At 40.2% G+C, this 15,153-nt stretch overlaps 1 protein-coding gene across 4 annotated transcripts in view; it reads left to right on the top strand.

Annotated features, from left to right (window-relative positions):
• The window catches only part of TEAD1 (TEA domain transcription factor 1), a 211,909-nt gene extending 197,737 nt beyond the window's left edge, over positions 1 to 14,172 (top strand). For all 4 annotated transcript variants that reach the window (XM_067532114.1, XM_067532115.1, XM_067532116.1 and 1 more), the window contains 3 exons: positions 5,634 to 5,774; positions 7,314 to 7,466; positions 8,261 to 14,172. In XM_067532114.1, the coding sequence (XP_067388215.1) occupies positions 5,634 to 5,774; positions 7,314 to 7,466; positions 8,261 to 8,374 (408 nt within the window). In that variant the 3' untranslated portion in view covers positions 8,375 to 14,172. The remainder of the gene's footprint in view (positions 1 to 5,633; positions 5,775 to 7,313; positions 7,467 to 8,260) is intronic.
• Positions 14,173 to 15,153: the final 981 nt, after the last annotated feature.

Raw genomic sequence — 15,153 nt, forward strand, 5'->3', positions numbered from 1 at the left:
AATTAGATTAGAGTAGATGTAGTAGATAGATCCCCTTAAGGGATCATCCTTTTCCACCCCTTCTCCAGGAGCCAGGGCATGACTAGGTGCCCTGGATTCAAACCATGTGAGGCTTGCAAGAAGCCCATGCCCGGAAATGACCCACACTCTACCTGTCTTAAGTGCCTCAGAGAGACCCACCAGAGGGACCACTGCAAGATTTGCAGAGACTTTCATCCCTGGACTAAAAAGGAGAGGAGCCAGAGGTTAAAGTGTATTCTTAGGGAGGCAGCCATCCAACCAACTCCAAGTCCGTCAGATCCGGTGCCCAGCACGTCGACCTGGATCCATATTGCACGGGCATTTGTGCAAGATCCAGTGCCAGGGAAGGACTCTGGTTCAAGAGGCCCTCAGCACTGCCATAGTCCACCGGCACTAAGGGGCGCTTTAAGAGCACACCCTTGTTCTAAAGAAGAGGCAGAAGAAAACAGACAGGGGACTCTCGCCAATGTCCAAACCATAAGGGCATAAGAGTGCAAATGTAGTGTGATCCATGCTTGACCATTTAGGCTCCGCTGCCACAGTGCCACCGACTCTGGTCTCTGAGAGGGGTATGTCAAGTCTGGTGCCTACGAACTCCACTTCCAGGGAGTTTGAGGAGGAGGACTTACAATTCCACTTTGGAGACTTTTGAGGCAGCACATAACTTTTGAGGGTGCGCCCAAGGATGACGTACCAACCCAAATTCTGTATCTTCTACATCTCTTGTTTTCGAACCACTTATCCCACTTCTACTGTGCGTGGGCTCAAATTACGTCAGACCACTGGGTATTATGCTCAGTAGAGCTGACATAATCTATCCAATTCAGATCTCTCCCACCCTCACAACACCCACCCTCCTCATCCCTCGTCAGGGACCCCTTCTCGTGAGCAACTTCTGATTCAAGAAGTACAAGAACTTCTAAAGTCAGGAGCAGTGGAAGAAGTTTCTTGGAAGCTAAGGGGAAAGGAATTCTATTCCCGATACCTCCTAATCCCAAAAGCCAAGGCGGTCTCAGACCCTTCTAGACTTGCAAAACCTCAACAGGTACATGAAAAAGTTGACGTTCCGCATGGTCTCCTTGGCATTGATTATTACCTCCCTGGATCCAGGGGATTGGTATGCCGCCCTCTTCCTGAAGGAAGCATACTTCCATGTGTCAATTACCCCAAGACACAGAAGAAGGTTCCTCCACTTCATAGTCAACCGGTCACACTACAGACTGTCTTCTGATCAGTCTCTCACCAGCTCCCAGAGTGTTCACGAAGTACATGACAGTTGTGGCTGCGTTTCTGAGAGCCGAAGATACAGGTTTACCCATACCTAGACAATTGGCAGGGGTCATTCCAGGCAACAGGTGGAAGCAGACATAAAATCAATAAGATCAACGTTTGACAGGTTAGGCCTCCAGATCAATGTGCAGAAGTCAATCCTCACTCCTACCTAAAGGATAGAATTCATAGGGGCAGTCATAGACTCGAACTAGGCCAAAGCCTACCTTCCAGACTCATGATTCCAAGCCATATGCTATGGCCATATGATAGAGGAATGGAAATGACACCCCATGACCACAGCCATAAACTGCCTGAAACTGTTGGGCCATCTGGCGGCATGCTCTTATGTAGTCCAAAATGCCAGATTGCATCTCAGGCCTCTGCAGACATGGCTGGCCTCAAGTCTACTGACCTTCCCTTCACTCCCCCATCTCCCACCTTAACCTTAGTAACTGACGCTTCGGACGCAGATGGGGGGGCCTATCTAGGATGCCTCAAGACTCCGGGGCTTTGGTCTCAGGAAGATATCTCGACCCACATCAGCGTGAGAGAGCTAAGGGAGATATGCCTCACCTGTCAAGCCTTCAGTACCCATCTGGAGGGCAAATGCATTTTGATAAGAACAGACAACACAACAGTGATTTTCTACATCAGTAGACAGGGTGGAGTTCGCTCCTCTCCCCTGTGCAAGAAAGCGCTCGACCTGTGGCACTTCTGTATAGCTCACACAATCCATCTAGAAGTGTCCTACCTATCGGGGTCTCAGAATGTGCTGGCAGACTACCTCAGCAGGTTAATTTCCACCCACAAATGGTCCCTGCATCCAGATGTGGCAAATGATATCTTCCAGAGGTGCGGGTTCCCCACATAGACTGATTTGCAACAAAATCCAACAGGAAATGCACACAGTTCTGCTCATTTCAAAACCATAGGGGTCAATTGCAGACACATTCCTCATTCCATGGACAGGGCACCTGTTCTACACATTCCCTCCGATACCTCTGGTTCACAAGGTCTTTCTAAAGCTCAGGAGAGAAGGCTCTGCAATAATCTTGGTAGCCCCAGTTTGGCCATGCCAGCACTGGTACACCACACTTCTCGAGCTCTCGGTGGAAACTCCTGTCAGTCTTCTGCTAGTACCAGACGTAATCACTCAGGATCATGGCCACCTTTGCTCCATGGTTGAACCCAAAGGAGATGGAATGTTCAGAGCAGGTCAGGGAGATCCTCCTGGGTAGTAGAAAACCCTCCACTAGGGCTACCTACCTGGCCAAATGGAAGAGATTCTCCATCTTGTCCATGCAGAAAGGCGCTTCAACTGTCATCCAAACCTCTTATCTTGGACTATCTGCTACACCTCAAGCATCAGGGGCTGTCAGTGTCAGCAATTAAGGTACATTTGGCTGCAATTGCAGCCTTTCATCCTTGGATAGCAGGCCAATCGGGCTTTGCAAATCATACAGTAAGTTGCTTCTGTATGAATCTTGACATGCTATTTCCTCAAACATGTCAGCCGGTTCCCCGATGGGATCTTAACCTGGTACTATCAGTTTTGATGAAGCCTCCATTTGAGCCATTAGCAACATGCTCGCTCCTATACCTATCATGGAAGGTAGCCTTCCTAGTGGCCATCACTTTGGCCAGAAGAGTTTCAGAATTTAAGGCCCTTATGTCTGAGCCTCCTTATACAGCCTTCTTTGAGGATAAGGTCCACTTTCACCCTCACCCAGCCTTCCTTCCAAAGGTAGTGTCACAGTTACTTTCGAACCAGGACATAGTCCTCCCAATATTTTACCCCAAACCGCATGCCAACAGCCATAAGCAAAAGCTTTATTCACTGGATGTTAGGAGGGCATTGGCATTCTATATCGAAACAACAAACGTCTCAACTGTTTGTAGCAGTAGCAGATAGGATGAATGGTCTTCCGGTCTCATCTCAAAAAATCTCGTCATGGATCACGTCATGTATCAAGCCCTATTATGACCTAAAGAATGTACCAGGGACAGCACTGACAACCCACTCCACAAGGGCCCAGACATCTTCAACAGCATTTTGAGCTCAGGTCCTGATTCAGAACATATGTAGGGCTGCAATGTGGTCATCCATCCACACCTTCGCGACACATTACACCTTTACCCATCAAACCAGAGATGATGCGGCAGTTGGTAGGACAGTGCTCCAATCTGTAGTCCATTCAACTCCGACCCTTATGGATTTGCTTTGGTTCCAAGTAGGCGACTCCCATCATGAGCAAGCACTCAAAGAAGAAAAGACAATTACCAATCTTCTGTAACTGTTGTTCTTCGAGATGTGTTGCTCATGTCCATTTCAAGATCCACCCACCTACCCCTCTGTCAGAGTCTGCCGGCAAGAAGGAACTGAAGAGGTGGCCGATTGGCAGAGCCCTGTATAGGACACCATGACTCCAGGGGGCTCCAAAGCCGACCCTATGGATACCACTGGGGGAAAACCTTCTGACAACTGTGAACACAGTGCACACACACCTATTTGGAACAGACATGAGCAACACATCTCAAAGAACAAGTTACAGAAGGTTAGTAACTGTCATTTGTCTGCTGTTCCCAAATCAAAGAGAACCTATTGGATAGGAATCTGTTACCTGTCCTCTGAGATGTGCAACTGGATAGGCACCTGCAAATGAGAATCCCCTGAATGGGGCTCAGGGTGCATCTCAGTGAGAATGAGGGTATGTGGAAGTTCTCTTCTTTCAAGGCTCAGGTCGGTTCCCTCCACTGTGTCGGGCTGGCTTGTTTCCCTGAGCTACTCGGCATTCATATGTTTGCCAGGTTCACTGCAGTAGAAGCACAGGGGGTACTGACAGTGCCATCCCTTTTCTTCAGGTGTGAGTCGCTAATGAGCCAGATCTGCATTCATGAGTTTGAGGGGCAATACAGAAGCTAAGGTCATGGTACGTGGTTAAAGGGCCTGCAAGGAACCTCTTTTCTCCTCCCTTTGTTCTGACAGCCGATTATACTATGTGGATGGTAAGGCCCGATAGGCCCTTAGGCATTTCTATGCAGGCCAGTTCATCTTTGATTTCTTCCTGCAAGCCCCTCTGGAACTGGTACAACTGTGCTGCTTCGTTCCACTCTGTATCCGCTGCAAGGTGGTGGAAGTCCACTGCATAGGGGACCACTGTGTCTTGCCCCACTGGAGTCCCCTCAGGGTGGCCTTGGCCATTCAGGCTCAGTGCAGGTAATTGAAGACAATTGACATCAGTTGGAGAAAGGTTTCCCAGTTCAACAGCACTGAGCTATGGCCTTCTAGCATAGGGGATGCCTAGTCTAACATGTCCCCTGTCAGCAGGTTGATTACCAACACCACCTTGGCCAGGTCAGAGGAATAGATTTGGAGCCTCAGAAACAGACAGTGGCATTGGTTCATGAAACCCTGAAACCACCAGCATTTCCTGTCAATCTATATGAGCAAGGGTATCACAGGCCCCTGTTCGGGCAAGGTGATGGAGTGTGTGTTCGCAGGCCAGTATTCTCAGCGCTGAGCTACCTCACTTGCTCCTGCAGCTGCTGGTTGTCTAAGGTCAACTGTCCAACTTGGGCTTGCAGTGCTTGATCATGCACTTAGAGGCAAGAGGTCCATCTGGGCAAGTCTAATGCTTCTGATGGCTGTGGATGTGCTGCTGGGTCCGTCCTTCTTGCACCAGGCTCGATCCTGCAGGGTTACTGTGGTCCAAACAACCTGCCATGGCTGAGTCGTGGACAGCCAAACCTAGTAGTCAGAGCCAGAATCCACTGTCACAAGACAGGAGTCAAGAGTAGCTGGGTCAGGATGCTGGAAAATCAGAAGCAGGAGACAAACCAGAGATCAGGAACCACAAGTCAGATGCCAAAAATCAAACTGAGTCAGGATGCCAGGAGATCAAGCTGGGGAAGCAGGAGTGGATAGTAGGAAGCACAAGGCACACAGTCCAGAGCAGGCTAAAGCCCAGTTGTTCACACAGCTTCCTGTTTCAGTTGCTGGCTTCGGAAGGGCTAGTGGGCCAATCAGATGCTCTGGGAATCCAGCAATCAGACTTAAGGGGCAGGTCTTTATATAGGGGCTCAGGTAAGCTACTGCCAGCAGGCTGCCAGGTGGAGGGTTGGCATGTGGCTGTTCCTATAAACCTTGTAGGCCCAGGTTTGAGGCCCATAGGTCATGATATATGCCATTCCTATTCACTTCAGTTAATTCATCGTCTGTATACACGGCAGAATTAGTTGTCCTATAGTTAGAAGAAATAATGGTTCTTTTAATGATAGGTGTGCAATTGTCTTGCTGGTTAAAGTTAATAATATTCAACATCTCTTACTTTTCCCCACAGGCTGACTTAAACTGCAACATTCAAGATGATACAGGAGCATTTTATGGCGTAACTAGCCAATATGAGAGCTCAGAAAACATGACAATCACCTGTTCCACCAAAGTCTGCTCATTTGGAAAGCAAGTAGTAGAAAAAGTAGAGGTAGGATACACTGCTGGTTGGAATTACTCTGCTGACTTATATTATACATTTCTGCCAATGTAATGGCAGGAAAAAAGGGAAAATGATTCTCTGGTTTATTTTACTTAGTCCTCTTATCTCACATTCCTCCCTTTCTCTAATCTTCCCGAAGGAATGTTTTCCTTCCTGCTTAGGTTAGTTTGAATTACTGTGCTTATGGTGACACTAGTGAAAGTAAAATCCCGGTTGACTTATTGACTTAGAGTACCTCTCCCATCCTTCCTCTGGCAACCACTGTCATCACAGCAATGTACCTTCAGCTGGGGAGCCTGGAACTGATGCCAGTTCTGAGTCCTACATCTCCCCAGCAAAAGAGTGCTGAAGCAGAAATAAGTTTGCTCCTATTTTCACCTGAATGCATGCATCACTTTCATGACGATTCAGACCAGCACTTGGCCAGACCTGTAGCCTCTTTGGAACCCAACTCAGATGGCAAGCAATTCCCACTGTCTAGATTTCTGAGTGTTTTAAATGTTCAGTGTTTTGGGTTTCTTCCTTGCCCATCTTAATTTAACTTAGTGAAATGCACATTTTCTGCAGACACCAGTGACCTTTGAATGAAAAATAAGTTTACAACATTGTTTTTTCTTTGTGGTACTACGACTGCTTTTCTTTTTTAAGGCAGAGCACTGTATAATTTAGTTGGTTAGGTATTGTGATGTTACAATGCTGTATCTTGTATTTAATGTGGCGCATGCCTCCCGTGTATTTGTTAACTAAATTGCAGTTGTTGCACAGTGGCTTCTACAACTGTAACTTAAGCATTTATAGAGATAGTGGTTGCAGTCCAGGCCCTACTTTTGCTGTTTTAGTCTCCATAAATGGTGACCACCAAAGAACAACAACTTCTGGCATCAACTCCATTATCCCAATCCTGGCTGAAGTCAGCAACCCAAGAGATCCAGCTAGCCACTGAGAACCGTTTATCAGGTAGTTGGGGGGTGGAGGGCAGGAAGGTACTGAATCACAGACCCATCCCCTCTTATATCAGTGGAATCTATTGATCCAGATACTATTCTCTCTCTTCCCTCACAGTTGACTCTTCCTCTGATGCAGACAAATGCTTAGTGAGTCACATAGTAATTAAAATACGATATCAAGATATGGATAAAATGACTCCCTCTTGCTTCCTTTCTATCCAATCGTCTTTAAACTGCTTTAAAATCATTGAAGATCAAGTTTGATATGAAGTCTTTTTCTCAATGTATTTGTACTCACTTGAGAGCTAGTTTATTCATTCCTCATCCACTGTGTTTTTAAATTATAATCTTGGAAATAAACCAAGATTACATACCCAATATATAATTTCCTAAATTAGGCTATGGAAGGAGACGTGTGTGATAAGACTAGCATTTCAGATCAGCAACTCCACTTTCTACCTCTTGTTGTTTCCAAACTAACGAAGAGAACACACCCAACATTTTGCATTCCCTCTATTGATCACTGTAGAAATATGTTTGTTTATAAATATTCTTAAAATGTTTTTCATTTTCTATTTAGACGGAATATGCAAGGTTTGAGAATGGCCGGTTTGTGTACAGAATAAACCGCTCTCCAATGTGTGAATATATGATCAACTTCATACACAAGCTCAAGCATTTACCAGAGAAATATATGATGAACAGTGTATTGGAAAATTTTACAATTTTGTTGGTAAGCATTCGCTATTCCTAACTAGCTGAGTTTAAAATATGTTCCGTTTTGGCATGGCTCATTTAACTTAGAAATTAAGGACTAGACTCTGGAACCCTTACTCACACAAGGACAAGTGGTCCTATTGACTTTGGTAGAACTGTTCAAGGAGTTAGGTTTTATTCAGCCTGAGTTAGAGCAGTAGAGTCTAGTCTCAAGACATAAGGCTGGAACAGTTTCCCAAAAGTGGAGTCTCGTTCCTGTGGGAGGACACAAAAGACTAGCTGGGGTGAAAACATAAGCAGACCTCTCAGTTTTCCAAAGTCTCAGCTTACTTTTTTCCATATCTTTTTAAGTAAGTCTCTAGCTGTTATGATTGCAAATAAAACCCTCAAAATGGGATGGTATAAACCATACAGTGATGTTTGCCTTAGTTTGTAGAGTACCTGAAACACTAGCTCTGTGATGTATAGTGTCCAGGCCATTTCAGTGGGTGCTATTACTCAGTTGCCAGTGGTGATACTTTACAGGTCAACATTTGTTAACTATTTCACTGTTCATCAAAGCATGTAAGAAAGGAGAGGATGTAGCATAGTATGAAGACCTAAAATACGGGCAGGCTTTTAACAACACATCCTGAGATTGGAGGGAGTACAGTCAATTTAATTTTACTGAAGTGGAATTCAGCTCTCTAAAATTTGAGAAGCACTAAGTTACCATTATATTTTCTTCTCTTTCCATGCCTAGTATACCTTTTGGTGCAAATCCATTTTTTCAAGTTGTAACATTACTATCTTTTTGCCCTTCCCCACTAGGTTGTAACAAACAGGGATACACAAGAAACCCTACTCTGCATGGCTTGTGTATTTGAAGTTTCGAACAGTGAACATGGAGCACAACATCACATCTACAGGCTTGTAAAGGACTAAGCAGTTATTTATATATACACTTCATTACACTTCTTTATCAAAAACGCAGACTGTAAACCTCAACACTAAGTGGCAGTGCCTCTGGCCCAGCTTTCACCCACATTTTTCTAAATCCTGTTTTAGTGAAGTCATTTTTAATGTGTTCATTTATAAATGTAGCTGTGAAATTCTGGTACAGTTGTAAAAAATTCTTTCTAAAACTAAGTGTTCTTCAAATTTGTAAACCACAGTTCTTTGGGAAGACTGTATTTAAGAACCTAATGCCTCTGTCTGTGGAGGCTTATTTTTAATTGTGATAGAAAAATGTAAGACAGAGCATTTGCCATGGGGAAAACTTACATCATTTATAAGAATTTATTTAGGGTTTTGGTTTTTTCCGCAAAATAAAATACTTATTTTTACGATGCAAGTGAAATTGAAATGAATCTTTAACTATAACTGTAAATTAGTACACAAAGTTAATATTCTTTATAGAATTATCTTTGTAACTAATTAGAGTGGAAGATGTGGACGAATGTAATTCACTAAATTATTTTTTAAAATGAAACCTTTTTTCTGTTTGAAACCAAATGATAAATATAGCCTTAAGAAATGCCTGATAGAAACAGACAGGTCCTAAAATTAGGCAAATTTTGTATTTTTTTCTCGATGTTAAAACTAATCTTCTAATCTATTCAATTTTCAAATAGGTATTGCAGAGAAAGAAACATCATCCCTTATACTTAACATATCTAGTGTATTTTTAAAAATATAAAGTTGTGTTGTACTAATATGGAAATTTGATTATTTAATGAAAAAATAATGGCTCATTTTGCAATAAGTAGGTAAATACTGAAAATTTAGACTTACATTGTATGTAGTCCTGTGTGTGCAGTTATATTTTATATGGACAGCTATATTTTCTGTTGAGTGAAAAATTTGCAATACCGAAATTAACAAACATAGGGGGAAACAATTGATATTATTACTGCATTGCAAATAATCTGTAAACTGCAAGCTAGAAAAAGTAATGTGGTTGAGAGAAGAATACGTATGCCAGTAAAAGTCTCATCAGCTTTAATGTCTAAGGATGCTAGAAAATCACAACTGTCATCAGGCAAAAAAGATTGGAAGGGTTATGTTCTCCCTTTTCTCACTCTTCACGGTTCTCCGGCACATGTATTACCCCAGTTCTGTCTCCAGTCTTAAACAAGACATGGTGCACTTCGTACTAGTAGGGAGGACATGAGGGACACACATATTAATACCACTTAGGGTTTGATCGCCTTTCACATCCAGAATACACAGATGTGCAGTGTTCATCCCTCTTATTAATAAACTGAAAAGTAGCTAGTTGAGAGAAGATTCTGTTATAGAGTGAATCAAAGAGATTTTGATACTAATAAGGATTAAAAATGTGGACATGGGTGTGAGCGGTTTTCTGCGATACACATATCTTATGTTCTCTGGTTCGTATTTGCACAGCCTGTCCTTAATATTACTCAGCTTCTTCTCTGCCATATGTTCAACCACTGCTTTTTCACTGTCCCATGCAACATTAATTTTAAAAGTATTGGGACAAGAAATGGGTTATAATGGGAAATAACTAGTCTAAAACAGTGCAGTCCATTTGCAAACCACAAATCCTAACAGGACATATCAAACAAATGTTACAAGATCAGATACATGGCTGCTGAAAATATCCAAAAATCACATTTATCCGGGGCTCAGTAGATTTTAGAGCAATGAGTAGGGCATAGAAATGTATTCAACAGTTCCCCTCCCAGCTGCAGTTTTCAGGCATGTGCCTGTGTTTGTTTAAATGCCTGACTTTGCCCCCCAGGTATAATATATTGGTCACAGTCATAATTTTTATGACACATTTATTGCGGCATAAATATAGATGAATATTATCAGTCAGTATAACGGCTAGAAGAGCAATTGGTATTTGTAATATGCAGCAAGTTGTTGGTTGTTATATGCTTACCTTTCATTGTGTTAATCTTTAATACTGTTACGATTTATATTAGAGGAGACCAGCATCTGTGGCGGGGGAGAGGGTTGAAATTCCTTAGGCTATAAAACCTCTGATCTGTCTAACTATAAGGTAGGTGATTGCTGTGATGTTTAGCTGTCATATTATCCACTTGAGGATATTAGAGCTGATGAACCTTTTTAGTTGTTTATATTCTGTGAAGCGTAAAATTTGATGTCCATCATAGGGTCTCTTAATACGTTTATAACACTAACAATCACATCAAGAAAAGCACTGCATTGTAACAGCCTAATGGTAGCCCTTTATACTAAGCACTTGGTGTTACAGGTCAAAAATTACTTCTTTTGTTTTGTCCTAAAGTTGTCTCTTATTTAGGTTTTCGAATTGTGGTTTTGATGGATTTTCTTTATAACAAATTCTTCGATGAGTATAAAATATAGAATTCCGTTTGCAAAACCAGGTACAGATTTTTTATATAATCTGGCACATTGCATATGTCATAACTATAGGGTATAAAAAGTCACAATGTTTATTGGTATTTTGTTAGGAAAAAGATTTGCATTGTCTTTACTTTACACTTATGTAAATGATCTAAACCCTGCACAAGTTCATTCTTAAAAGCCTTAAATCCTTAAAATGTTTATCGTGGAGTGTGTAGTCCAAAAGGCTGCCTGTAAACTGTGAGCTCTTTTGTAAGCTGGAAAAATTTATCTTGTTACTGTTACTTTTTCTAGGAACTTTTTAATTCAGAGCTGCCAAAGCATTACAATATGCAGTGCCTTAGTGTTGTATTAGAAGTATCTTTAGCCTCACATCAATTTTATATGTTGTTTTCTTAATTGGTTCAGTTTTTAAAAAAAAATATTTTCCCCCTTCACAGAGAAGCTCTTTGACTACTTGGTCTAAACCAACCTTCAGTGTAAGTCAGTCCCATTATTACACAATTCAATGTCTATACCAAAATGAAAGGTTACAACTTCATAGTTTTCTGTGAAAAGTGAATTGTACTAATAATGCTGCCTTTTTAAATTTCATGACCAAATACTTAACTGTTTGTGATTCTTCTGCACTCTAGCATGAAAGTGCCTTTGGTTTGAAATTCCAGCTTAGAAAAGTGCTGCCATAATATCGACAATTTGTAGAGAGACCAAAAATATTAAGTGATCACCATAATGCCTTTGGTTTATTGGAACAAGTCAAACTACAGGCCTCCATTCACAAAAGAGCATCCTTTATGCTAATGTGATTTTGCTGGAAAATAATCTACATGCCATTTAACTGTTTGACATAATTTTGCAGCATTGCAACCCAGCAACTGATTTGTTTATAATATAAAAATGGTCAATGATTCACCTTTTTCATCTCTTCATCCAGCCTTGCATCTGAGTAGTGTGACGTCCATACAAAATACAGAATTTCAGACAGTGGATAAATGTGACTTTATTGTTCTATTCTGGTAATATTTCAGTATCTGTGAAGGTTTCTTCTGTATCCTAATTTTGCACTTATTTTGTTTACAAAGTCAAGTGTTCTGAAAGTCAGATGCATAAAATTTGAGATGAAAGTGCAGAACAAATATTAATTAGAGTAAATGTAATTTGACATGTGCTTATTAGCATCAAAATGTTAAGCTTGAGCACTGTTAGGTGAAGGTGCTGTCTAGAAAACTGCATGCAGCACCATTCCAAACTCTGGGTTTTTTTCCAAACACTGTCTCGGTGCAGGAAAGACAGCTCCTTTAAATAATGTGTCTGCTTTTGACACGTTCTGTGAATTGGGGCCATACTGTACACTAGAAGTGAAATTGACAGGAAGAAGAGCAGGATTAAAAAGAAATATCAGCCAAACCAAAAGCTGGCAGATGGAATATATAGTTGTGAATACGATTTTCATGTGATTTTTAAATATTTGATGAAAACTAAGATTAACTTTTTATATATAAATATTGTGATACTATATGGTAAATATTGTGATCATTCAAGTTCCCTGTCTCTAAAATACTATTTTTGTTATTCCTCCAAGGTCTAAATCCCATTTACCTTCCTCACACAATTAGCTCTGTTGAACTCAGTGGGGCTGAGATAAGGTAAAGAGGATTTGGCCCCAAAAGTACAGCATGTATTTACAGTTATTAAATATAACTGTTGGGAGAAACATTTGATAACGATTGTGATGAACAGCAGTTTATTACAAAGTCAATCTAATCCTATTTACTGTCTCAGTGTTCAAAATTTCAAATAAGAATATTGGTACCATTTTTGGCAGTTAAAAAAATTGCTACCAACAAATGTAGTTTTACGTACTTGAATCCAAAATGATTTATTTAGGTACTGTACCACTATTTTGAAGAAGTTACACATCTTACGCTTGTTTCCCCACTTTCCCGTTCTACTGTAGCTACAGCCATTCATTCAGTTTGGCAATAGCTACATATTCAGCAAACTCCCTGTTATATAAGATCTTAATGAAAGAATGAAAAGGGCGTGTTAACATTAAATGCAAATAACGGACAAATTGATGTCAGATACAACATTTGACAAGCTGATCCAATTATATTTATTTTCCCATTCTAATTCCTAGACATGCTTGCTTTCCATCTAGTTTTACTGGATCCCTCAGACCCAGGAATGTTTGATATAATATTTAACATGACCCACATTAATACATGTAGTATCCAGTCATTCAACATACATGGTAGTAGATTCCAGTTTCTCAGGATGATTTTTTCCCCATCTTTCATTATAAGATTTTTTTTAAACCCCCTGAAAAGATTGAGGCTGGGTAATTCAAAGTACAAAAAACACTTGGGAGATCTTGGTCTCTAACTTTTCAGGTCAATCTTGCTGAAATCATGTAATTAGTTTTACTGTGTAAATTAACTCTTAAATGCACTCAGTTGACAAAGAAAAGATGTGTCCCTGTTACCTCCTTACAAAATGTGTGTGTGGATTTTTTGTTTTTTTATGGGCCTCTTTTGCTTCAGGCTCATGACTGCAGACAAAAAATACAATATGTGCCTGAAAAAAAAAGACAAAAGAATTTTATAACATTAAAAACCTGAATAGCCTTTAATTCTTCAATATCAGTACATTTTATGTAAAACAGTTTTGGTTTTTTTGCCATGTGCATTTGTTCACATTTGTAAATGACTTAATGGAATTCTCACTTTATGTTTATTTGTGTAATGTGTATAAACTGGGTTTGTGACTTAAGCATATTCATATATGGTCAGTGGTTACTTTAATATTGTACTGCTGCTGGTAACTTTTGATGTAGAACCTGCCTTTTGATGATAAAGTACCTCTTGATTAGACAGGGAGGGAAAGCTCTGAAAAAAGTGAATGTTCTCAAATGTTTTTTTTATCATATTTACAGAAGCTTTCAAAAGGAGTTTCAGTCAAACCTCTTGGCAGTACAGTAATCTTGTATTTGTTATTGTCTGTGTGTAGGTACTGGTACCTTTTTTGTTTAAAAATGTTTTAAGTGTTGGCTTTAAAGTGACTTTATCTTTAGTATGATAGTAATATGAAAATTATAGGTTTGTGTGCAGAGAATTTTTTTATAAAGTGCTTTGTAAAAAAAAAAAAAATGTATTCTAGCTTTTGCGGTACATATGTGTGATAACTTTAATATCCATGACAGTTAAGTGCAATTATTTCATCACTCTAAAAATGCTATTTTTGTGTCGGTTACTGCAGGTGTTTTCATGTCTTTGCAACGTGACACATTTTGATGCCTTCTTGATAAAGTGGTAGAATTTTTGTAGCTTTCTAGAAACTTTGTATTCATACAGTATCGATTGAAAATAAAGAAAATGAAAGTGTTTGGTGCATTATTTTAATCCTCGTGGAAGTCACTCTTTTTACATATTTTAGGTACAATTTTCCAACTGTCTAAGTGACTTAGTAGCCTAAGCCCCATTTTCAAAAGTAACATAAGGCCAGATTTAGAAAGGTATTTGTGTGCCTAAAGATGCAAATGGTGGGATTTAGAAAAAGGAAAGTAGGTTAGGTGACTAACTCCTGTTTAAATAAATACCTTTGAAAATCTGGATTTTAGGAGTAGATTTTAAAAGCGTAAATGGCACTTCGGCACCTAACTCCTGCTGAAAGTCAGTGGGAGTTAGGCACCTAACATTTTGTGTGCTTTTAGCAGTTAGATGAGTACTGATGTGTGGGCACAAATGGGTGGTTAAATGTCTTAATATTTGCAATATCTGCAATTCATTGCAGCATAAAGTTATGTATACAAAAATTGAGATTATTTCTTAAACTGCAGTTTTGAGAGTTACAATTAAGAAATGTTTATGGTTGTGAAATCTTTTCCTGAACCACCAGTGTGCTGTTTTTATACATTTTAACCGGAAAACTTGATTAAGGCTATCGGTGGTTACCATTAATATGTCTACATTTGCCACAGTAGCAATATTTTGCAAATACCAGCTTTTTATTGGCAACCACTGTAGCGGCACTTTGTGTCCAATCTGTGTGTGTGTGTGTGTGTGTGTGTGTTTGCTTGCTTGCTTGCTTGCTTGTTTGGGTGTGGGGGGGGGAGGGGGATGGTTTAATACTTTATACTGGTCAGTGTCTAATGCAGGATATTGTATTAGATGGACAATTTGTCTAATCAGATATTTCAGTTTCTTTCTCCTACTTATTTTAAGAGCTGATAAAGCACATTTAATCAGTATTAATGAATCCTAAATAGTTCCTCTTTTCTCTATCTGTGTATAGACTCCATTTCAACACATTCACTGATCACAGCTGCAGGTGAATGGATATTTTTTAAACATTGAGTGTATATG

Source organism: Emydura macquarii, unplaced genomic scaffold, assembly GCF_026122565.2.
Source record: "Emydura macquarii macquarii isolate MOO-44397 ecotype Brisbane River unplaced genomic scaffold, CSIRO-AGI_Emac_v2 contig_3240, whole genome shotgun sequence".
Taxonomy (NCBI): domain Eukaryota; kingdom Metazoa; phylum Chordata; order Testudines; family Chelidae; genus Emydura; species Emydura macquarii.